We start from the raw sequence: 25,191 nt of genomic DNA on the forward strand, positions 1-25,191 counted from the left end.
CTCTGCTCTGCGGTGACAGCGGAGCCTGGAGGGGACAGAAACACCCAAACTGATCAGCTGCTGGCAGCACCTGAGCCAGGCAGGGCAGATCACAGCATGACAGCACCACAGAATATCCTGAGCTGGAAGGACCCACAGGATCATCAGTCCAACCCCCAGACAGCCCAACAATCCCACCCTGGGCACCCCTGGCAGTGCTGTGCCCATTCCCTGGGGAGCCTGGGCAGTGCCAGCACCCTCTGGATGAAGAACCTTTTCCTGATATCCAACCCAACCCTCCCCTGGCACAGCTCCAGGCCATTCAGGATGAGTGGAATTGCTGGAGACACATCAGAGCACCCAGTTCCAAGCAGAGCTTGTGGCTTCTGGAATCTCTGTCCTGCCTTTCTGGACTATGAGCTCCTTGGACAGAGCCAATATTTAATTAATTTCCCCCTTGCCTCCCTGTGCTGTGCTCCCTGACTCCCCGGATCAATCCATAGCATTCACTCTTGTCTTTACAGATCAATCTATTCTGCAGGCCAAGATTAAAAGCTTTTATGAAATCCAGATAAATTATCTCCCAGTTGATTTTGTCCCTTGTTTATCGATTCAGCAACAGACTGAGACCATTCACCAGATTTATCAGATGTGGGCTGCTTTTTATGAATCCATGAATGCCAGTGGTGCCCTCCCAAATGATGCTTCTCTACAAAGGCAGCTGCAGGCATTGTTCCCTTGGGAGAACCATTTCTCACAACAACTAGACTGGCATTAAACAAATAAAAGTTTAAACTGCACTTTGGATTTAGCATTCTCTGTGTGTGTCACTGATGAGATCCCATCAGCTGGGGATGAGGAACACCAGAGCTAGGGACAGGGACAGAGAAGGGACAGCATCCTTCAGCTGCCAGCCCTGCTGTGCTGCACCCAGAGTCTCAGAACAGCTCCAGGAAATCTCCAGGGAGAAGCAGCTCTGGCCATTTTCAGAGGTGATTCCCTTTCCTTCCAAACCCTGGCTCCCTCTGTGCTGCTGAGGTGTGACACAAGTCCCAGCAGTGACACCACCAAAGGGCCCAGACAAGGAGAGCTGGGTTCACAACCTGAATCTAATTGAAAAAGGAAAACTTGTCTTATCACAGGCAGACATTTACCTGAGATGAAACAGAACTTGTTCTTTGATGAGCAGAATTTCCTTGTAGTGTCTAATAATTAGTGTCTGTTTTCATAACCCAGACCAAAACACAAGAACCATTAAACACTGAATCTTATTTTCAGCCAGACATGGTGAGGCTGATCTGGTGGCCCCTGCTGGAACCAGCAGAAAATGGGGTGAATCACTGCACACCATTCACTTTGGCCTTAAAATCGTCAGCTGGGTGGTTTCTTCCCCCACAGACCTCCTGGTTTCCCTCCCCAGATGACTCCTAGGAAGATTGTGATCAGGCCTGGCTGTTCAGGTGACACAGACAGGCATTCCCAGCAGCTGACTCACCACATTCAAGTCAAAGCTCTTCTCCACCCACTGCTTGGCTTCTTGGAATTCCTCCTCGAGTTCCATGATGTAGAGGGTATCTAAGGCATCTATCACAGTTGCTCCTCGAAGGCCTCCTGCAAGCAAAAACACAACGGAGGGATGAAGCCACAGCTCTGATTCAGCCCCAGTGCTGGGGGGTCTGGCTGGGATTTTCTACCCTCCATGGGGCAGCCAAGGCTGTGAGCTCAGCGTGACTCAACACACGTCGTGCTTTCATTGCAAAAGCCACCCCAGTCCTGGGAAACTCAGCAACACAAACCCCCAGTGGAGCTTGGAATCATCAGCAGCCATCCCAGCTCAGATTCATCAGCAGCCATCCCTCTGGGATGTGCCACAGGCGTGAGCTGCCTCTGCACCAACACACTCTGCTCAGCTGAGCCACACTCCCACCCACCCCTGGCAGACCTCGGGGAATCTCTGCCAGCAAAGACGCTTGGATGAGGTTCAGGTTTTGTTTCTGCAGGAGAAGCTCCTCGTACCAGCCCTGTCCCCATCACCTCCCTTTCCACAAAGATTCACTCACTGCCATGCCCAGGGATTCTCCTGAGACGTCTCAGTTTGGCTCAGGTCAGTCACTCCTCCTCACTAACAGACTTTCCCAAATCCCTCGGTGTCCCCAGCCTTTTGCTGTGTGCTCACATGGCTTTGGCACTTCTCTAACACCTCCAGTGCTACTTCAATTCCAGCTCAGCTAAAGAGAGGAAAACCCAGCTGGATGTGCTGCTGTGGAGAGCAGAGGGAAGCAAAGGTGAATTGTGTGTCACAAACCTTTGCTCTGCTCCTACCAAGAGAAAAGGGACTGTGTGTGATGTTCATCATCCCTCCAGCCCACAGAAGTGCTCAGATCCACCCATTCCGGGCTCATTCCTGCTCTCAGCATTCCTCTCCCGTAGGGAAGGATCCTGCCTGATTTTGTTGATGTTACAAGATTGCAGTTTTGACACTTTTCAGCCAGCCAGCACATCATTGCTTTAATAAAAACCCAACCAGGACTTTACTGCTCAACTACAGATTGCTGCCTTTCGGATGCTGTCTGCATCAAAAGCAGGGCTGTGGGAGAGGAGGGAGGCAGCTGAAAAAGCATCCAGAAATCCATTTATTCCCGCAGGCCTGGGAAATGATCATCTAACTGGAGTCATCTGCAGGAGCAGTGGATGGATGGAGTCAAACAGCCCCTGGATCAACTGGTGGGTGCTAAAAACCAGCCTGGCTGATGTGGGGCTGGAATGTTTGCCAGAAGCACTGACCATGAAAAACAACATCATTGCAGGCAGCGCTGCTTTTATCAGCCCTAATGAGTCTTCAATATTAATGATTATGTGATTTTTATACACTTTCCTATTAGCAAGGAGAGACGTGACAGGGAGGGAGGGGAAGCATTTTAAGAAGGGAAGGAAGGGCAGTGGCACCTGAGGCACAGCCTGTTGCTGTGATATTCTGAGAGGAAAATCACACTCCCAGGCTTGCCTTAATTTGATGATATAATCAACAAAAGCTTTTCCTAATCTGCAGAGAGACAATGAGGAAAGTTGGATTTGCTCATGCTAGATGGAGACAAAGAGACAATAAACTCACCATTTTCGGGGATGATGAATTGAAGTGAGAAATATCGCTGGAATTGACAGAGCCTTTTATGTTTTTAGCAAGTCAGGCCTTTAACTGCGTGCTGGCTCTGGGGATTGGGAACATGCTCTGCTCTCTGCTCCGAGAGCCTCAGCTTTCCTGCCTGTGCTCCACAAAGTGGAGGCCAACCCTCCCTCCCTGCTGCTTTGTCTTTGTGTCACATTAAACATTTGTTTTAAATATTCCCTCGCCCTCTGCATCTGAGGAACCTCGGGCTGTGTGTTTTGTACCAGGGGCTGGGCTGTGTTTCCTTTCTTGTGCACCAGCTTTGAAGCAGCTGTAAATGCTCAGTGACTCCTTTCCTGCAGCTCCCAGAGCCCTTCCCAGCACCAGGAGGGGATAAAGAGGCAGCTCTTCCCCTCCTCAGCCATAGAGCCAAGCTGGACCAGGACAGAGGACACCCAGAAGGTCCCTGACCCTAATCCTGGTACTTCCTTGCTCCAGGAGCATCTTCCCTCCTTCCTGCTCACTTTGCTCCACCAGGCCAGAGCTCCAAGGGCAGCTGGCAGAGGTTGGTTTGTGCACATCCAGCACAAGCAGCCAGCTGGGAGGGTGGTGACACCTCAGTGACACACTGCTGGGGCTGTGGTGACACCTCCCGAACCTGACACACTGCTGGGGCTGTGGTGACACCTCAGTGACACACTGCTGGGGCTGTGGTGACACCTCAGTGACACACTGCTGGGGCTGTGGTGACACCTCAGTGACACACTGCTGGGGCTGTGGTGACACCTCAGTGACACACTGCTGGGGTGTGGCACAAACCCAGCACCTCTCCAGAGCTGCACATTAGGATGGCAGAGGTGTAATCAAAGGGGAGGCAGCTTTGAAACCCAAAGGAATCAACCCCTCTCTGTCACTTCTGACTCTTGCTGACACCTTTGTCTCGAAATTGCTGCTTTCAGCTTCACTGTACTTGCTCTGAGGGAGTTTTACAGTAGGAACAAGAATCCCTCAAAAGAAGCCCTTCTGGAAGCACCTAGAGCTGGAAGCAGTGGCTTTTAAGCAAGACCCCATATCTGAGATTTTCCCTGTCTCCACAAACCCAAGTGTGCCATGAAAAGCCATTCTGATCCTGCCCCAAAACTGGCCTGGAGTGAGGATACCTTCACTAGGGAGAGGCAAAGTGACTTTGCTGATGCCCAGAAGGTCTTTGGGCACAGCTCTGGGATCCACAGCAGCTCCTCAGTGCCCAGAGGGACTGAGAATCCACAGAATCCCAGATCAGCTGAGCTGGAAGGAACCCACACAGATCATCCATTCCCCCTCAACTGGAACCAGGGAGAAAAACAGGGACCTCAGAAGGAATTCAGGAAGTCTGGGGGAATTTCTAACTGAATGTCACAGCAGCTCTGGTGACAGTGCCTCTGCCCAGAGCGTCCCATGAGTGATGGTCAGGGGAGGAGAAGCAGCAGCTGATGGGAGCAGACAAAGGTCCATCTCTCCCTGAGCCGAAGGAGGGTCTGTGCCACTCTGGATTTGCTCTTTTGTGCAGCAGAAGAATGGAGAGAGCAGTGTGGGCAACAAGGCTGCTCTGTTCCTGCTGCCTCCCACCCCAGGAGCTGTGCTGAGCCCTGCCAGAGAGCACTAATGACATTAACTTCATTAACACAACGCTGGGGCAAGGTGCTGGGTGGAGAGGAGCTGGCATTGTACCCACACAGTGCCCATGGCTCGGTGGGAATGTGCTCTGGGGACAGGCTGGAGGGACAGGACCCTTCAAACAACAGGAAGAAATGGCAGTGCTATCCTGAAAAACCCCAGCTAAAGCCTGGAGCAGCTCGCTGTGCTCAGGGCAGATAATCTGAGTAAGAAGGGCTCATCCTCTCCTCCTGCCCCTGCTGGAAATGGCTCAGGATCTCGGAAGGAATTCTGTCCTAGATGAAACACTCTCTGGGGCTGAGGTGTTCACAGGCTGGGGATCCATGTGTCTCACTCCAGACTCACCTGCCCTGCCTCTCCCAGCACCTGAACAAGTGGCCAAACCCCAGGGCTCATCCAGCACCCAGAGCTCAGCAAAAGGCTGATTTTGCAAAGAGGAGCAGCTGTGATGGGAGGATGGAGAGAGCTGCCTTCCCTCGCTCTCCTCCTCCCAAAATAGCGACCATGGAGCATCACAGGCCAGATAGGAGACTTGAAGGGCTCCCAGCTGCAAGTCTGTCCCTTGAGAGCCTTAAAAAAAGCCACAGAAGTGATGCTTCAGCAGCCAAGTAGCTACAAGTGGGGTCTGAAATAGCCCTTTTCCTCAGGAAGGAGAGATCCTTCCAGAGACTCTCCCGAATCCATCACACTTCTCCGTGCCTGGAGCAAGCAGAGAGGTTGGGGAATCTCATCCTGAATGCCCTCAGCCCCAGGGGGGCTGGCCCTGCCATTTGGCAAAGAACCCTTCACGGAGTTACTCAGCGAGCAGAAACCAAATCCTTCATTTCCAACAAAGCCATTTCCAAACCCGCACAGTAACACATTGTGCCAAACGCCTCAAACGAACAGCACAAGCCATTAGGAAGATATCAGACTTAATCTTGCATACAGCAGGGCTGTTTAAATGCTACAGAACAGGGAGTTTCAAATAGCTCTTTGCTAACTTTAATAACAGAGTTTACAACTGAAAGGCAAGAGCAGGAGGGGGAGGAATTGAGATCAGCGCAACGTAAACCCAGATCAGAAATGAAAGGTCTTGACTCCCACTGTTCTTATGTCAAATCCCATTTGTCAAAACAGAAATTAGTGCTGAAATCTTGTTTGGAATAAGAATTAGGATGCAGTTTCTATGAAACATGAGGAACTTGTTAACTGTCAAGGCTCTGGTTGTCACTGGTTGTTTACCTTCCCCTCTTGGGGTGCAGGTGGGAAAACACAAAGATCCCTTCCCTGCTTCTGAAGGCTTCAGTTAAAATCCTGTTAGAGCAGGAGACTGAGAAATGACCATCAAGTGCTGCTTTTCTTATTCTTTTTGGTCTTTTTCTCACTGTCAGGGCTTGGAGAGCAGCCTGAACTCCTGACATTTATCCCAATTCTGTGTGAGAAGCCTGGGAGCTGCCTGGGCTCACATCAGCACACAGCTCCTGCCTGGTGGCAAACTGTCCACTGCTGGGAGAAATCCACACAGACACGTTTTACACAGCTCAGGATTATCCTGGCAACAAACAAACTGCGAAAATCGCTGCAGCTCCTTGAAAAATCTGCCCTGCAGCTGAGCTTTGCCTGTCCCTGTGCTGAGTGCTCCAGGTCAGGCTGGGAGCCTGAGGCTCCTCAGGTGAGATTTGGGTTCAGACAGAGCTCCCTGCCTGCTCTGGGCTTTAGTTTCTCTTTAGCCAAAAAGCAGGAGGCATTTTCCTCAAGGTTTGAAAAGAAAGAAGGTTTAAAGAATGGGATGGTTAGAGAAATAACAATTAATTTATCCACCACGTCCTACTCGGTGTTTCTGCTCTTCCCAAGCACTTTGCACCAGCCAGCCATCTCCCCTCTGGAATGGTGCAAAAAAATCCCACTAGGTTTTTTAACATTTCCTTTCAGCACTGATATCTTCCACCAGGGATGGGCATTGGAACACTCCAGTTCCAGGAGATCCTCTCCAAGGGAAAATCACTTTTCTCCCATCACAAGGATCAATCCCTGCTGCCAGGGATCCCCAGGACTGGTACTCTTTGTCCAGCTGACACAAATTAAACAGAAAAGCCAAATGAAACTGGGAAATGGGTTTTCTTTTGCAGGGAGAAAGAAAATTCCTCAGTTAAATCCACAATCATCTCATTACAGCTCAGTCCTTCAGCTACCTGAGTGGTACCTGAAGCCAGAAACACCAGACCTGAGCTACAGCCCTGCCAGTGCCTTATTTATTGAGTTTTTTGTCTGTGAACCTGATAGCTGTAACACAGAGTAACTTCATTCCCTTTATTTAAGGCAAACTAAACAAATTACATCTGAGCAACAAGGTAGCAGAAGCGAGAGATGGAGGGGACAAAGAAACAGTCCCAGAATTAGAAAAGATCTATTTCCTTTTGTATCAGCACATTCTCTTGCAGAGTTAGAAAAAAAAAAAGTCCATTAGCTTCTGAGCAACCTCATTTTTCTTTGCTTTCCAAATAAACCACTGCACCTACACTTCAGGGACCTCATCAAAAAACACTTCATGGCCAAGGTTATTTTCCCATCTTCCTCACATTAATCTTCCTCACTCTCCTCTGCAGGTATTGGTCAAAGGGTCACCTCCTGGGCACCTGATGGGCAGCAAAGGCCACCTTGGTCTGTCAGCTCTGTCCCTGGGCTGGGAGCAGCCAGCCATGGGGGTCTCGGGGTGACACCATGTGCCAACCCCACCCCACATCCCAAAAACCAGCCCAAATCACCCCAAAACACCATTTTCCCCCATTTCAGGGTATGTTCTGGTCTCTCCCACACGATCCCTGGCAGGTGACAGGGTGGTGGCCCTGCTTTGCAGGCTACAACAGCCTACCAACCTCTGCAGCAATTAGTTACCTGCCCCTGGAAATGGGAATTGTCATGCAGTTCTGAGGAGATACTTAGTGGATCCACGGTAATTCCATGCATTTATGAGACACAGGACATCACTCCAGACCGTGCTGAGGTTGTGCTGTGCTCTGAGCTCCAAACCCAAACCAACTGTGCAGGGTGGACAAAGCCACACTTCCCCCAGCTGAGGAAAGGCCAAAGTGCTGATCATTGCCTGGAAAGATGCTTAGGAGCAGCAGAGCAGCTAATCCTGGAGCCCAGAGCACAGCAGAGCAACTGGGGCTGCACAGCCCTGAGAGCTCCAGCTGCCAGCCAGCCTCAGCCTGGCAACCTCCACCCAGAGCTAAGAACTGAAGTTTGGCAGGAGGAAAATCACCCAAACATCTGGCTCACACAGAGCTCAGGCTGGTTTTTGCTGTCAACAGGAGAGATCTTCCAAGTTGCTGGGAAGTGCTAATGAATCCCAGCTCCACCTGCACCGCAGTGCTGTCAGCATATGGGCTGAGCAGGTGAAGCTGGCACTGCAGACAGGCAGCTTCAAGTGCTGCCTTTTAGGCTGCTATGATCAAATTTAATAGAGAGTGTGTTCCAGCTGGGGGAGAAATGGCTTTTTTGGATTACAAACCACTCATGTTTTTCAAATATCAATTTCCCCTGAAGAATTAAGGCTATCGTTCAAACTGAAGCAGCAGTGGCAGCTCTGCCCGGAACCAGCGATGGGTGAGAGACACAAAGAGAGAACTTGGGCTCATTTAGGGATGTGGCAGAGCAGGCAGAGCCTGCAGGAGAGCAGGCTGGGGGGAACAGGGTAGAAATATTCTTATTATGCACTGGGGGAAGAAAGGAAAAGAAAGGTGTTCAGCACAAGAATGAATTGCTTGTCACAGCAACAGCCCTTCAGATCAGTGACTTCCTTCAGAGGAACGGCAGAAAAGACATATGATAAGCACCTATTGCCAACTGATTCTTAAGCATTTAATAGTTGGCAGCAGCTCCCCAGTTTAATCCTCTTTTCCCCAGTTTCTCCAACCATCTTTCAACATTTAGTGATCCTCCAACAAGCAGCACTGGTTCATCCCTGCACGACTCCAACACCTCCTGGAGCTCAAATCAAACTGTTCCCGTTTCAAAGTGGCACAGAGGAGGGGGAGGTTTGCCTGAGCCTGGGGAACACAATCCCTGATCCAGCAGAGATACTGCAAATCCACTCTCCACGTGCCTCCCATCTGTCTCCCGTGACACACAGACTCTATTGCAGGCAGCTCTGTGGGCCGTGGAGAGCTCAGCAGAAAATTGCAAGTGATAATCGTTCAAATGCTCCTGTGGGAAAGAGCTTTTCTCCTGGTTTTGGGGCTCAGATGTCGGCCAGGCTGAGGTAATTACTGCTGACAAAGATGGGTCATTTGACAAGCCAGGAGCACTTCTGGGAGGAACAGTTCAAGGAGGTTAAGGAGAAGACAACAGCTGGGGCAAAGCACTGCTGGTGTGTCCCTGTTCTGGGCGTTGGAAATTAATTTTGGACTGGTTAAAGGTAATTTGATTATATTCAATTTACTGCTCCTTCACAGACCTCCTGGAGGACCTGCAGCATTTAATGTGAGAGGTCCCAACAGGCCCATTAACACAAACACACGTCCTACCTGCCACTGCTCTCTGCTCTGCCACAGCCACAGGTAGCAGCTAATGAGCACAGACTGCTAATTCACCTCGGAACTCAAAGGGGAGATGCTGCAGTACAGCAATCAGGGAGAAGGTGCCCTTCCATCTCCCAAACACACTTCCCAAAAAGCAGCTGTGGCAGATGTGTTATGACAGCACAGCCTGGAACTCCTGACTGTTTTTCCCTCAGCTCTGATCTGCCCTGGATGGGTTTTGCAGAACAGACACCACTCATCCCTGAGGTGGTTCTATCCACAGCCCAGACCTGCAAACATCACCTCCCAGAAAGGATCTGAACCTTAATGCAAGCCCAGGTGTGAGAGAATTCAGAGATAAAAGAATGAAGCCACCCTTTGCCTCACAATGAATTAACAGGATTAATTGTGCTGTTCACTATGGAAGGAGCTGCTGGCCTGGCCACCTGCTGAGCTTGGAACCCTCATAATCACCGATGGAAGAATCTGAGCACATTTTCCCTGTGAATGCAGTGGGTCAGGAGAATGCAAAAGGTCCATTAGCATGAGCACAAACACATTAAGCCACGGTAACTCCATCACTTGGGACCATCTGTCCGTGTTCTTCCCTCTCCTCTCCCATATTGTTCAAGTCACACCAACAAGACCCCAGCTGAAAGCCTCCAAATGCTCTCCAGCATGCTGCTTGACAGGATTAGATATCAAAATAATCTCAGCAAATTGGGAGAATAGTCTGAAGCAAGCGGGATGCAATTCAATAAGGGCGCGCGGCGCGTTCTGCCCTGGGGGAAGCACAACGAACCATGAAGCAGAAGGAATAAATGGTGAGGCAGCACTCTGGGAGAGCCTTACCCAGGCTGCAGCCCTCGGAAATGCAGCTCAAACCAACGATTTCCAGCTCAAACCAACGATTGCCAGCTCAAATCAACGATTTCCACCTCAAATCAACAATGCTGGAATGCTGGAAGAAGGAGCAAGGCCAGGGTGAGCAATGGTGTCTCACACAAGAGGAAAGGTCCTGCTCTCCAGGCCAGGGCCCTGAGTCTCCTTGCAGCAGCATTTGGAGATTCCAGAGGGAAGCCAAGGCTCTGAGGAGGAGGAATGTGACCTGCAATTAAAGCTGGGGAAGTCTGGGGCTGCTCAGCCTGGAGGGAACTTGACAACGTTTTGTGAAGGCACAGGGAGATGCTGCAAAGAGGGTAAAAGCACTCTGCAGTCCCCAGGGAAAGGCCAGGGAGTCACACTGAGCTCTGCAGGAGAGGGAGGTCAGGCACCAGGACAAGCTTGAAAGCTGGAAAGCACTGGAGCAGAATTGCCTGCCAGGACTCTCCAGCCTCGGGAAGACTCAATGACCCTTTGCTGCTAACTTTTGTGTTTTGCTCCTCGCTAAGATGAGTGAGGATTTCAGGTCTCCCAAAGGCCTCCTGAAACGCCCCCTGAGTGATCCCAGGCAATGAAGTGCTCTGTAAAATGCTTTCTGAATTCTCCACTCCCTGCAAACCTTCCCCGGAGCTACCTTAGTGACAGAGAACATCACAGCTACAATTTGGGATGTACACACAAGTCAGGAAATTAAAAATGCTGGTTCCCACAGCAACCAGGATGGAGCCTGCCAAGAGAGAAGGAATGTTCTAGCCTAGGCAAAAGGTGTTAATTTTAATGCCTGAAGGCGACTTCCAGCTGCCTGGAGAAGTCCATGAAAGCTCTGTGGCCAGGCAAACCTGGATCCTCAGTTTCTTTGTTCCCAAATTCCCTCTCTTCTTGCAGAACACAGCACGGACTGGAGCTGGGAAATGGAGATGAAACAGAGCAATCAAGGCTGCTGTAAACTCATCCCGGAATGCTGTGATCCCCCAGCTCAGAACTCACACAGCCTGTGCTTTCCCACCCCCCAGCTCTGTGAGAAATGGTCCCAGTGCAGTCCTGGGCTCAGATAAAAGCACTGTGGAGAGAAACAGGAATAATTTAATGTTCTTAATGCTATGTTGGTACCTGAGAGGTAAATTCTGGGTATATTGAAATTAGTAGGAAACAACCTCTGCCTTTAGAACTTTCTCTTGAAATGCTTTCATTTCCCTGCACTGAGTTTTTTCTCCTCTTTTCCCCCATTTTGGGAGCTGCATATAAAGTGTGTTAGGGTGCAGTAGTGGTGTTGAGAATAAAACATCAGAAGAAGGATGAACAATTATAGTCAGTCCAAAAAAAAATCCTCCCCATATTTCACACTGATGCCTCAAGCAAAGGCTAAGGGATTTCCTTGAACTTCCAAAAAATCCTCTCTGGAGACAGGAACAATCCTGGGAGACTAAAAGGAAGTGTTTTCTGAAAGCATAAAGGTCTTGGAGTGACAAATGCCTACATAACATTCTGAGCACACAGAGCCAGCCCTGGCAGCAGTGACAAATCTGAAAGTTGATGTCCTGTGGGGGGAAGTTAAATCCACTGATTAAGTGAGATAAGGGACTTCTCTCCCCCGAAAAGGCAGCAGAGATGAAAAAAAATATCAGGAACAAGCACCTGGAGAAATTACAGAATAAGAAATTCTGTAGCAGGACCCATTTGATATATGATCTCCTGGAGGTGAATAGAAAAATGTCAAAAATCCAACACTAATCCAGATGAATATCCAATGAGATACATAATGAGGGTGGAAAGAAACCTCAGCAGCAGCACAAAATGATGTGATAAAGCAGTTAAGTTCTAAATGTGAAATCCAACACAGCAAAGCCAGTCTGGAACCTGCCTAATCTCTTCAGAAGTTTCAAGAGTGGAAACCAAGTGAATTAAAACCAGAGTAAGTGGGTTTTTTTTGCTGTACATTTTACATCTCCTCTGAATAAACAAGGGAAACCTAAAATACAGCAGGATAAAGGTAAGAAACCCAGGAGTCTCAAGATATTTCCAACATTAAAAGGCATAGCTAAAAGTGTATTTTTAAAATATTCTTAACGTGCTCCAGTTTTTATGCAGCTCCTGGTAGTGCAGGGAGGTTTGTGTCTGCAAACTCCTGGAATAAAGCTGGACTTGGGGGACAGTTGGGCTCTGCTCAACAAGGGACAGGACAAGGGGAAACAGCCAGGGCAGGTTTAGGTTGGATATCACAAAAATTCCTTCATGGTTTATCAAGGGCAGTGCTGGAGTCCTGCCAGTGCTCAAAACCCTGTGGATATGAGGCTGTGATTTCCTGGGGAACATGGGGTGCTGCTGAGCTGAAGGTTGGACTTCAACTTTTCCAACCTTAATTCTGCAATTTTGGCAAAAATCTCATAAAGATTCACTGCCAACAGCAGCCAGAAGACACCTGGGCTGAGCATTCCCAAAAAACACCTCCAGCCCAAGCAAGGCAGTCAGGAGCTCCAGGCTTGGGAATTACCTCCCTACAGAATCCCAGACTGGTTTGGGTGGGAAGAGACCTCAAAGCCCATCCCATGGATCCCATCCCATCCCATGGACACCTCCAACCCTTCCAGGCTGCTCCAAACCCCATGCACCCCAAATTCCATGTGATTCCCAATTTCCCACAGCCATTCCCAGCTCCCTGGAGCTGCTGCCGGATGTTTGCCCAAGCCAGCTGGAATTTCCAAGCCTCCAACTCAGTTTTTGCTGCAGAGTTGCCACCAAAGCCTCCGTAATCCAGAGCTGGATCTGTGAGCAGTCCAACTCCACCCACTCTCAGCTGGCTGCCTTTTAATCACACGCTCAATATCTCTGAAGATTAGACAATTATTTCCGCATAATTAGTGTCCAGAATGAGGCGCAGGCAACATCCATAATGGGGTGCTTAAAGAAAATATTCAAAGAAAAGAAGGGAAAAAAAAAATCTTCAAGACGAGCTCACTGGATTTTTAAAATACACCCAGAGCCTGGAAAAGGATATAAAAAATAGCTGCAGCCTGATTGTTCCCCGTGCACAGCAACAGGGCTGCTCACGTGTGGCTTCCTCCTCATCTCTGCACCTCCTCTCCTCAGCAGCCCAAAGAGGCCCCACAGAACCCTCTCCACTCACAGCAATTTTCTCCCTTTTTCTGCTTCCATTTGCTACCCTAATGGCTGTTTTTCTGTTCCTTGTTTTGTTTCTTTCTCCCCCGTTTTGCTGCGCCAAGCAGTTCTGACAAATCCCAAGACGCTCCCTTCCTACTTCTAGGGCTCATTAAGCTCCAAACTCTGCTTGGGGTCAATGGAAAGTTCAGGAAGCTCGTGAGGAAGCTGGGATGATTAATGGGGTTGCATGGAGATAACGTGGAGCTCACCCAGTTTGCTGCTCAGGACAAGCTGTGCTGCCCAGAGTTCCCAGATCCCCAATTTGGGCTCTCAGATCTCCACTCAGTTCTCCTTTCTGACTTTATTTGTTTGTTAAGATGTAAATCTAAGATGAATCCACTCAGTTCAAATGACATTTTTTCAAAGTCACTGCCCTGCTCAGCCCCAGAACCAAGGTTTAACAGCTGAGGAGTTTGAGGAAGGCTGGAGGCCTGTGAGACATTGGGGATTTTTTTCTCTTTCAACTTTTAAAATAAATATTTCAAGCTGAGCCACTGTAATCAGCTTAAACCCCTGTGTGGGGTTTAGGGTCCAGAGGAGCCCTGATGGCTGAGCTACCAGCAGGACCCAAGGTGAGAGTGGAGTGGGAACAGCTCTCCTGAAGGACTGAGGACAAGCTTGGGAGTGATCTCCAAACAGGAAAAACCACAACCTTCCCACAAAAGGGATTAGTGTCAGCTCCAACATGCAGCCAGACTCCAGCGAGTTTGGGATTTGGAGGATATCCTGGTTCCCTTCTTCCTGCTGCCAGGAAATAAGTTGGTTGCTGCAGATTTCACTGACAGCAAAAGCCAAAGTCAACTCAAAATGCCCTCCTGAAAATTATTCATCTGGGGAAAATTATATGTGGGGAAAAAAAAAAAATATGATGATGCCAGGGAGCAACAGAGTTCCAGCAACATCTTCATTACAAGGTATTTTTCTCTTTAAAGAGCCCATGGAGCCAAGCATCCAATGCCATGTGCAATAGACAGCAGGAATAATTCAGCATAGAAATTAAGAGAGCCATTATTATTATTATTTTAATCACATAAAAGGACTCTCCAGGGTTTTGCAATTTTGTGATCACAGGGAAAGAGACCCAGAGACAGAAGAGAAAAGGTGCAGCCAGTGATTGCCCAATTGGAGGTTCCCATTTCTCTTCTGCTAGTTGGGATGTTGCTGAATTAATATTTTCACTCAATTACCTCTCCTCTGTTATACATTCACAGACCAACTCCTGTCCCTTCTAATCGAGGTGGGAGTGTTTCCTGCTCAATCCTGGGTGAAGGAAGCAAGGATGAGCATTTGGGAAATGTTTGGCTCAGCTGGCAAGATGGGGTGGTTGGAGAGACTCACCCTGGGATGTGGAGATTTTGGGGTTCAGCACCTCAGGTGGGAATCCCAGAGCAGCTGCTGTCACAGGAGCTTGCTGGTGTTAAATCCAGTGGGGTTTCCTGGAATTCCCCATGGGATTCCTGGGATCTCCAGGCAGGTCACAGTGCCACAGGGCAGTGACAAAGCCTGGTGGGATTTGCCAGGAAGAAAAAACCTGAAGGTGCTAGAGCTCAGGACAATCAGTTTGGTCCTTTCCTGGGTTTATTCCTGTGGTCACTGCTTTTCTTCCCCAAAGAAGAAAACCCCCTTTCTCACCCCTTTTTTATCCTGGAGAGCCAAAACAGCCTCATACTCCCAGGCAGCTGAGCCCAGGGACCTCCTGTCTCCAAAAACCTTCAAAACAAACCTCCTGTCCTCAAAGCAAACAGCTCAGGCCAAAGTCTGAGCCCAGCACACCAACACAGCCACGGTTTTTCCAGGAATTTCTCCTCCCTCTGCCCTGTCACCAGGCAATCCAACGTGGAGCAACACAAAGGCCCTGCTGGAGGATGAGGTGTAAACACCTCCTGTCCTTTCAATCCAGCTGCTGGCAGAGCCCTGGTGACCTGGCAGTGTCCTGGCTGGGACAGCTGTCACACGGAGTCACATCAGTGACAGCCACACAGCCTCGCCACGCTGCAGAAACTCAGCATATGCTGAGAGAAGCAATGGCTGTGATGAGGCAATTCAGGATTTCAGGCATGATTTCAAGTGAGGAGAGAGGAAGAAAAGGGGAGAAACCTGGTTAAGGATTGCTATTTTTAAACTAAAATTAATATACCAACGTGCATTTAGGTGGTGAGAAACGCCTAGCAGCACAGCAAGGTTCCATATTTACTTGCTGTCACTGATTTCAGAGCAAATTGGCTCGGGTTAGAAGTCAAAGAAGGATTCTTCTGCTGCCAGCACTGCACACTTCAAGAGGTATCTGAAAATCAGGCTTCTTACCTTATCATTGTTAAAAGACTGTGCAATCAAAATGTAACTGACAATTCAGCTGATGCACGAGCAGAACGAGATGCCAGCTCACTCTCCCGTAGCTACAGCAGCTCTGTGCAGCTAACAGGATTTTAAAAACATTTTGTCAGAAAAATAAGTGGCTCTGACAGAGCTGGGGAGCAGGCAGAATGATAATCCAGCCCTGGATCTGCTGGTGACAGGTGCATTTCAGGGGCTGTGACACGGAGCTGCTGCCGTCCCCAGCAGCCAGCAGCATCTGCAAACAGCAGGCAATTTATTGCTCACAGCACCACGGTGCTGAGATGCCTGAGAAAGGTTAAAATACCTGAGCAGAATATGGACCTGCAGATCTCCAGCCTCACCCTTAGCCACGAGCTCCTTCAGTGTCCCTAAATCAGCACATTTGGGGCTGATTTGAACAGCACCTGGAATCCTACAGCTTTTCCTTGAGTTACACTGAGAAATCTTGCAGATAATCCTGAACTCCCCCAGCTGTGCAGCCTTTAGGACCGTTGGGAACCTCGTGATGTGAGGTCAGAGATCATCCCTCCACCCTCGTGGAGCGCTCTGCCCACTTCCACAGCATAATTTCCACAGAAATCATCCCACATCTGAAAGTCTAAGGCATGTTTACCCCACTGGAGGGCAGGGGCTGGGATGTTTAGCGTGGCACATCTCATCACTGATGGATAATTAATGCTGATGAAAGGAGCACAGCTCATGGGTTTAAGGAAAGGGCTCTGGAGCTGCAGTGATTGTAAACGACAGCAATCAGGATTTCTGTGCAAATAAACTCTGTCCAGAAACGTGGGAGAGGCTTGATGGAAGTGATGCCTTAGAAAGAGGAGCTGGAGAACATCAAGCACAAGCAGGAATGTGAGACCAAGCCATGAGATTGGGAATGCTGCCTGGAAAATACTTGGGAAGTGGCAAAGTTGGATCCTTGGAGAGATTAACTGGGTTGGGGATCCAAGAGTTTTCCTACCTGTGCCACTTGGGCAGGAAAATGGGGAGAGATGTTCTCCTGGCTGTCAGGAGAGGCAGGACACTGCAGGAGCAGAATTCAGAGTTCATTTTTGTTCCTATTTGGATTAGAGGGAATATTTGATCCAGAGCAGCTCCCCCCGGGCTGAGGCTGCCAAACTGAAGGCTCCAAGTGAGCAGCAGCAAACCCTCAGCAGTGAAATGTCTCACCCTTCAGGAACTTGATTGCTTCCCATGCACATAAACACTCAGAAATTGCCCCAAAGAGGTTCCTCCCCTCCCACATGGAAGCAGCTGCAGAGAAATTTCAGCTTAAATTTGACATTTCCAGCCTGGAGAGCACCCGGTTTGCCTCCTTGCAATCTGGAGTTTGGAATAAAAAGCCTCCAGATGTGACAGGAGGGGGAATGGGCAACAGTGCAGGGTCACAGTGCTCTGTCCTCCTTTCTAAAAGTCTCTGAAGGCATGAGGGATAGAGGGCTGCAACAAGGGATTGCCTCACGCTGCCCTCCTTTAGCAGGCACAGTTAAAAGGAGGAAAAGCCTCTTAAAAGGCTGAAATGCACCATGTAGCTGCTTTTCTGCAATTGTCTGCAAATCCTTGTGCTCCAAAGCATTTTCCTTGAGAGTGCTCACAGGCACACTACAAACAAGCATAAGTGCTGTCAATTGTTTTAGCATGATAAATGCATTTTAAAGCTTTCAATATTTTTGTCTGTTTACTGGCACACTGCTTGAGGAATTTTGACAAGCTTGCCAGAGTGGAAGAGCTGCAAAATGTGCTTAAACTTGCAGCTGAACTCCATGCAAAGTCTCAAGTGAAGAGCCTGGCTGTTGCTGGAGGGGGTTGGAAGGGCAAAGCAAAGGCCAAAGGCACCCAAATCCTTCACCCTTCCCTTCCCTCCATCTCAGCCCCCAAAAATGAGGAGGATTAGGGTTTGGGTCCACAAAAGATCCCCCCAGGTCCTGGAGCTGATGTGGAGAAGGAGCTGGAAGCCTACAGAGCGCAAAACAGGAATGGGAATGTTCTCCAAGCCCTCAGGAAATCAGCTCACGGGTAATTTGCCCACTAAGGAACTCTGCTCTGCTCTAATCTGGGTGAGGAACTCCAGGAGATAATCTCTGCACAACAGATCCCTTGGGAAGGAGCCAAGAGGCCTCTGCAGAGCAGGAATTCCCCAGGGATGGGAAGGGAAGGGAAGAGCTGCTGAGGCAGACTGTGCTGAGCTCCCCATGGCACAGCCTGTGCAGAGCAGGGAAATGCTCTGAGTGCAGATGAGGAAAAAGACAATTTATAGCCCCAAAAGCCAACAAGTAACCCCCAAAATACAACAAGTATCCCAACAGAACGAGCAGGGGAATGGCACTGAAAGTGACTCACATAAAAAAAGGCAATCTGCTAAAGAGTAAAATTATACAAGCCAGTTAGCACATAGTATAAAGAGCTTTTAATATTGATTCACTCAATATTTCATGGCATTCACATCTTGCTCAACAGCGGAGAAACGAGAGAGAAACTGCTCAATTTGGTCAGGTCCTGAAGCCTACAAGCTCAGACAAATAGCAGCATTGTCAGCTTTGGGCTGGCTTCATGTTTTAATAAAGACACTTTCCTTTTAGCACATTTGGAGCTGGCTCTGCTCAGAGAGGTGGCACAGGCTGGGACTGGGAGCTGCTGCAAGGGGTGAGATTCCAGCGCTGGGAAAGGCACAGCTCACCTCCAGGACAGAGAGAGGAGCTGCCCTGGACTAGTGGCCTTGAAAACCTCAGTGGAATTGCAGAAAACTGAGCCCAACTCACCGAACATGTTGCCGATGTGGCCGTTCTTGGTCAGCGGGCGCAGCTCGTTCTTCCCCAGGGCATACTGCTTGTAGTTATCCCAGGCAAACTTCATCATCTGGGGGGGAAAAGGGAATGGAAAGAGTTAATGGAACTGAGAATTGCCAGACCTGAGCTCTGGGAATGGATGGGAGTTTCCCACTCACTGCTAAACCCAGCAATGGCCCAGTAAATATAAAATTAAAATTATAAAATCTTAATTCACAGGGAACATGAGGAGTGGAGAAGAGGCTGGATGAAGTCTCCAACTCATCTGAATTTCCAGCCTTTTCCAGGGAGCATCAGTATTTCAGAATTAAAATGGGCTGAGAATGTAAGGCCAAAGCTGATCTGTCCCTAAATACAGAGAGAAACTGGCTTTAAGGACTGCACAGAGGTTTTCACCCCATTAATTAACAATACTTTCACAAAGGGCAAATCCACGACATTTTGCTACCTTCCATCAAAACTCCACAGTGCTTCCTTTAGAGAGCTCTGCACATGGGCTGGGCGATTTCTGAGCAAGGCCCTTCCAACTCAAACAATTCCTTCTGGGAAGTTGGAACCATCCAGCCCCAGCCCAGCTCACTGACCTTCCCCTGAGGCTGCGAAGCAGTGCTTGTGCAACTTCCAGCACACAAACACATCCCAGCACAGCTCCCTCTGTCCTCTGCCCCTCTGGCTCCAGCTGGTAGGGAAAATTAAACCTACCAGTGTCCTTTCCTCATCTGGGAGACACTGAGACTTCTTAAATAAAGCTGCCTTTTCCAACCCCCCAGCCTGGCTCTGAGCAATTCCAGCCCCAGCACTGCACTGACCTGAACATCCTTTGATTCAATCCCTGGGAAGAAAGATAACAAAGGGGAAGAAGGTGCTTCAGAGCATCAACCACGTTCTCCACTGAGCTCAACAAAGATAAGAGAAGTCTGAAACGCTTCCCTCAAACCAGACTTTTGAGGGAAAATGACAGTTTAAAACAAATCCTTCCTGCACAGAGCGCTCCCATCTCGTGTCTGCAGCAGCATTTGCTGCTCTATTTCAGGATCAGAATCTGCAGGTTACTTTGGTCTGCAATTCCTCCTGTCATCTCAGTTTGTACTCTTCCCTCCAGCTGTGTGTTTCACAAACCCAACATCACAAGCCCCTGGCAGTATCCTCCTTAATTAGCAAAAAGCCACATCCCCAGATTCCCCCCTCCTTTTTAAACATCAAGCTTCCAAAGTTAAGTTTCCTGGAGCTGTTCATATGGAGGAGGATAAACATTTGCTGAACTGATTGATAACATTCAGACTCCGAAACCACCAGGAGATGGAATGCTGGACAAAGAAATAAAGCCAATTTGGGGTTTAAAAAACTCAGTGTGGGATGAATTAGTCACTGGAGAGCTCTGCTCTGAGGAAACCAAATAACAACCCGGGGTGGGGGAAGAAATCCTCCCCAAAATTCACTCAAACATGTCCCAGTCATATGACTCGGGGTGTTCACTTTATTCCTGCCAAATCTCTGGGGTTTTTTCCAGTGGCAGCAGATTCTAAACGGCAAGTTCTCATTCTTCAGGGTGAATCTTTGAGGAACTCTCTCTGGCCAGTGCAGAGCAAAGGCTTTTATGTCCCAGAGTTGATCCTGAAGCTCCCAGCAGGAAGGATGGTGTTTTCCTTGAACACAGCATTCCCACAGCCAGCAGCAGAGCTCCTGCACCACAAGGAAACAGCCAGGCACCTCCTGGGCTCGTTTCTCTCCTCAGTCAGAGCTGAGGAAGGAGGACCCACCCTTCTGGCACACAGGGAGCCTGGACACGCACAGGATGTGGAAATGATCCTGTTTTGTTCCCTAAAACGCTGTAATTCTGAGTCAGCCTCATTTTCAGCTGAGTATGAAATTTCAAGTTATTTCCTTCCCTCAACTTCTTTAGCCTCTCCTTTCCAGAAGGTCCAGAGTTTCTGAGCTCAGCAAGCTGGCACAGCTCCCTGGGACACAGAGTCTGCAGACATCTCCATCCCAGGGAAGTGATGGAAAACTGCTCAGGGTTTCCCTTCAGCCTCCAACAGCCACACATCCTGCAGGGGAAATCTCCTCTCCTCCTGTCTCCTCACGCAAGCAGGGACAGCCTGGGGCTGCCAGGCTCCCCGAGTGCCCACGGAATGAACACATCCATCCCTCATCTGCCCATTCAGCCATTCCAGCTGCGTTTGTCACGCTGCTGCTGCAAGAAGTTCTCCCACAGAAAGACATCTCAGGCTGTGCTGCCTCAGACTGCCTCTGTGCTCAGTGCTGAGCTGCTCAGCAGGGAGACAGAGCATGGCTGGGACTGGAGGTGCTGCCAGCTTCCCTTCAGGTGAATCACACCGTGCTGGCTGCCTTTAACCCTGGAAATTTGGGAGGCAGGAGGCAGAACGTGGCTGCCTTTAAACCCTGGAAATTTGGTATGCAGGAGGCAGAATGTGGCTGCCTTTAACCTTAGAAATTTGGGAGGCAGGATGCAGAATTTGGGTGCCTTTAACCCTGAAAATTTGGGAGGCAGGATGCAGAATTTGGGTGCCTTTAACCCTGAAAATTTGGGAGGCAGGATGCAGAATTTGGGTGCCTTTAACCCTGGAAATCTGAGAGGCAGGATGCAGAGTGTGGCAGCTTTTCAGCTCCCAGCACTGAGCTTTCCTCTCTCCACTGATGGCTCCAAAAAGCAGCAACTGGAAGAGTGGAAGAGCCAGAAAAGCATCTGCACCAGCCTGCCCGTTCTGGCTCCCTGCAGCTGCCTCTCCAGGCCAAATTTAGCACCTCAGCTTCCAAGCCACTGCAGGGATTCAGGAGGGTTTTAAACGTGAGGACTCCACACTCACAGCAGCTTCCTCTGACCCAGGTCCCAAATTCCAGGCTGGAAGGGAAGGGATGGAGCCAGGAGGTGCAGGAGGGAGGGGAAGGTTTTCCAGGCACATTTCTGATGAGACATCAGGATTAGAAGTGAGTATTTAATGCCATTCCAGTCCTGACACATCACAATACATCAGTGTTAACATTATGCCGTTTTGCATTTGAAAAATGGCACCAGAACCACAAAAATTATGGAAATAGATCCATAATTTTAGATTTTGTTCTCACCAGTGAGCCATCTGCCACCTAATAGATAATTATCTATTTGGCCCTGGTATTCTAGTCACTCTGGGTCTCAACTGATTTATAGCAGAGACTTCCAAATTTATAACTTAATTTGTCACATTGCTCTTTCTTTTCTTTAACCTGCAAGTCACTTGTTACTTTGGAGAGTTTCAGCTGCCCAGCTAGACAATTCCATACTAAAATCAACTGGAAATAATAAAACTGAACTCTGAAAACCTGCACTATCATTTTCACCACTCAGACCCTCATCTTTCCTGGTGCTTTGCTCCATCCAAACCCAAAAAGGACGTGGCTTTCCAGCCCACCTGTGTTTCACAGAGGCAGCAGCAGAACAAAAAAGCATTTAGAGGATGCTGTGATCCAGGTAATGATGAAACAGTTCTCAGCATAAAAACTTGACCAAGGAGGTGTTTTCACTTTGAAGAGATGTGCAAATCTTTAGCACATTTCATAGCCAAACCACTCCAAATCTCTGGGTTTGTGGACTTGAAAAAAGCAGAGAGATGAGAGGGGAAAAACAGAAGAAAAAGCTCCCCCCACCATCACTTGCCCTCCTTTTGTTAACAGGGAAGATTTCCAAATGCAGAGCATTCCCAAACAGCTATTTGATTAGTTTTATCCATCTAGACTGGGATAATTAGTAAATGCTTAAAAGATGAAATCTAAATATACCAACCCATCAGGCCCTTTCAAGCACTTCCAAGGAACATTACACAAAGCCATTATCTTCACAAGATAACCACTTTTGTGGCTCTTTAGCCTCTTTTCTTCAACTCCCCTTCAAATATGTAACTATAAAGTATCAAAGAAATTTCCAGTTTAGGTTAAAAAGAGAAGGGAGGGGGGTGAGTGTAATTTTAAATAGTTCTTTCCCCATTGTATTCCTAACTTGTTTTTTCCCCACTTCTCTTCCTTTTCCTGCCATTGGAAGCAGATTAATTGTAATATCAGTTTCAAAAGTAGGATCTGTTGTTTCCCAGCTCTAACCTCCTTGCTGCCCCACAGAACCCCGTCCCACTTTGGGTTTTTAAGCAGCAATAATGCCATTTATTTTCCCCTGCTGTATAAAATATAATTTGCCAGGTGACAAGAGGCAGAGAAATAGAGGAACTGACTGTCAGTTTTGCAGGAAGAAGAAAAAGTCTGCCTGAACACCATGGAGTAACTCATTTATATGTGGAATAATGGATGTATTTTTCCCTTATCAGACTTGCATAAACCTGTATAATTCAGGATCTGCAGAAAAGGCAATGAAACAGCATCATGTTTATTTTGTGATGCTGCCTTTAGTATTATCACAGGGAGATATAAATATCCATGCAAACACCACGGCACAATGCTATAAAAAGGCTGGAATTCATTTGAAAACCCTTAATAGAAAGCTGAGCAACTTCTCAGGTTCCTTGCCTGGGCCACCATCGCCGGGGATGTTTTTATGTAACAGCAAAGTGCTAACAGGAAGGCTGTGTGCTCACTCCAGTGGATGGAGATGCTCCATCCAGGCAGACAGAGATCCAGAGGCTTCCATGGCTTTTAAAAAGCCTGAAGTGCAGAGCAGGAGGAGCTGCAGCTCCAGGGATGTTACCAAGCAACTCCCGCAGATGGACACCGGCATTGATAATCCATCCGAAAGTAATTACACTTTATAATTAAAGATTACAGTAAATCCAATAGATCCCAACAGCAACCTGAGCAATTTGGAGACACACTGGCTAACCTGCCTGTTTTCCTGCAGCCATGTTAGCTGCTGCCTGGGATGGAACGGGCAGGGAATTGCAGGGATTTCCATTTAATCAGCCTTCAAACCACCACAGCCTCGCCTTGGGATGTGTTATAATCCAACATCCCCTCCCTCCTCCTGCTTTAAATCAAACCTCATCCTTTTAACTGGTGGCAAAGGGGTAAAAGCTGAGCTTGCCACTCCCAGAGGAAAGCCAGGAGAGCACAAGCCCAACTCCAGAAATACCTAAAGTGCATTGAACACTGTTGGCCCGAGCTCACCTTGTTGATTGGGTTTCCCAGAGAAGCTGTGGTGCCCCTGGATCCCTGGAGGTGTCCAAGGCCAGGCTGGACAGGGCTTGGAGCAGCCTGGGATAGGAAAGTGTCCCTGAAGCACTGGGATTTCACCCTTTCCAGGCTGACTGGCCTCCCAGATAGCACAGGGCTGATTGCTGTCACCAACCAACTCCCTCAGAAGCAGAGTTCTGCAAATATCCCCTCTGGAATGAATGACACCCAAAGCTCAGGAAAACCTCACCTCTGGTATCTGCCTTTGCCACTGCTCTGCTCAAGTTTGCCTTATAAACAAGATAAAGGCTCATTTTCCACCTAAGGCAGCAGCCTGAGCACAGAGCTCCTCCCTGGGGCTCCAGCTCTCCTGGAGGATTCCAACCCAAAATTCCATCCCTGTCAGCTCCTGACTGCAAACACATCAGCTGATGGTTCAGTGTGGGATGGCAGAGAGAGGCTGGGAATTGCTGCTAGAAATAAATACAACAGAGCCACTCCAGCGACAGGTGAGCAGGGCTTTGCTTCAGCTCTTTTCTGGCAAACTCCTTCTCAACCCTGCCTGGGTGGATTTTTCTGCCATCAGCTGCTATCACAGCTCAGCCTCTCTTGCACAGCAGCCAAAGACGTTGCTCAGAAAACTGATCTCCATCACTGGAACAATGAGGGAATTCTTTAGGAAGGCAGCAGAAATCACCTTCTGGCAAGTTGCAATATAAAAAGTAAGTTTTAAGCTCTCCTTGTTGTTCCCAGCCAGCTAGTCCAGCTGGGCAATGTGAGTTCTCCAGCACAGAGCTGCAGAGCAAAGCACTCCCTGCCCACCACAGTCAGGGGGAAAGCAGGACTAGAGTCTGATTTGAACTGGGGGGACAGAAAAAAGCCCAGCTCAGAGCAGCCCAAGGTTGTCAGTGTTAGTGGCAAGGACAGAAATAGAACTCAAGAGTCTCCCTGATTCAGTCCCTGCTAGGAAAGCTGAATGGGAGAAAACAGCTCAAACCACAATTAAACTAACACCTAATTAAATTCCTAATGCAACTAGATTTAACTGTGTCAAGAGGGGGAGAAAAAAAATAAAACCCTTCTAGGGCTATCTGAGGCATTAAAGCCCAGCTGGATCCAGCTGCATCTAAATCAGGAAACATGTCAGCAAGAGCAGTTGATTCTGCAGTTAGCTCTGTAATGAGATGCTGGCCTGGAAGAGGCCGACAATGGTTTGGAGAACAAATTTGCAAGTCTAGACCAAAGCACAGGGTGATTTAGTGGAGATGAGGGGAGCTGCAGCCGCGGCTCCTGTGCTTCCCAGAATCAAAGCTCAGGGAAAATTCTGCTAGGAATGAAAGGAATTTGTGTTCCTGACACTTCAGCTCTGTGTTCCTGCGAGCCCCTGCAGCTGATCAGACTCAGGATATTCCAGAGCACGGCCAGGCTGGCGCTGCACAGCCACACCAGCAATAAACACCATAAATATTCCTTCTGTCCTAAGCCTGTCACCTCCAGTGGCCACTCAGGCACTGCTGTCACCAGGCTGAGGGGGCTGGCAGGGAAAGGCAGTCCCTGATGTCCAGTTTGCCCCTGTTAAACCTGAGGGGTGGCACTGCCCCAGATGGACACCCCAAAGGTCATCTGGCACTCTGCAGGAAGGACTGGGGTCAGAGGGGAAGGGCAG

General features: G+C 48.8%; 1 protein-coding gene across 2 annotated transcripts in view; it reads right to left on the reverse strand.

Moving 5' to 3' along the window:
- MAN1C1 (mannosidase alpha class 1C member 1) overlaps window positions 1-25,191 on the reverse strand; it is a 52,554-nt gene that overhangs the window by 14,457 nt on the left and 12,906 nt on the right. For both annotated transcript variants that reach the window (XM_085081305.1, XM_085081304.1), the window contains exons 3-4: window positions 18,387-18,483; window positions 1,475-1,590 (exon numbers count right to left, since the gene is read on the reverse strand). In XM_085081305.1, the coding sequence (XP_084937431.1) occupies window positions 1,475-1,590; window positions 18,387-18,483 (213 nt within the window). The remainder of the gene's footprint in view (window positions 1-1,474; window positions 1,591-18,386; window positions 18,484-25,191) is intronic.

The sequence above is a fragment of the Lichenostomus cassidix genome, chromosome 23, assembly GCF_008360975.1.
Source record: "Lichenostomus cassidix isolate B80296 chromosome 23, HeHo_3.0, whole genome shotgun sequence".
Taxonomy (NCBI): domain Eukaryota; kingdom Metazoa; phylum Chordata; class Aves; order Passeriformes; family Meliphagidae; genus Lichenostomus; species Lichenostomus cassidix.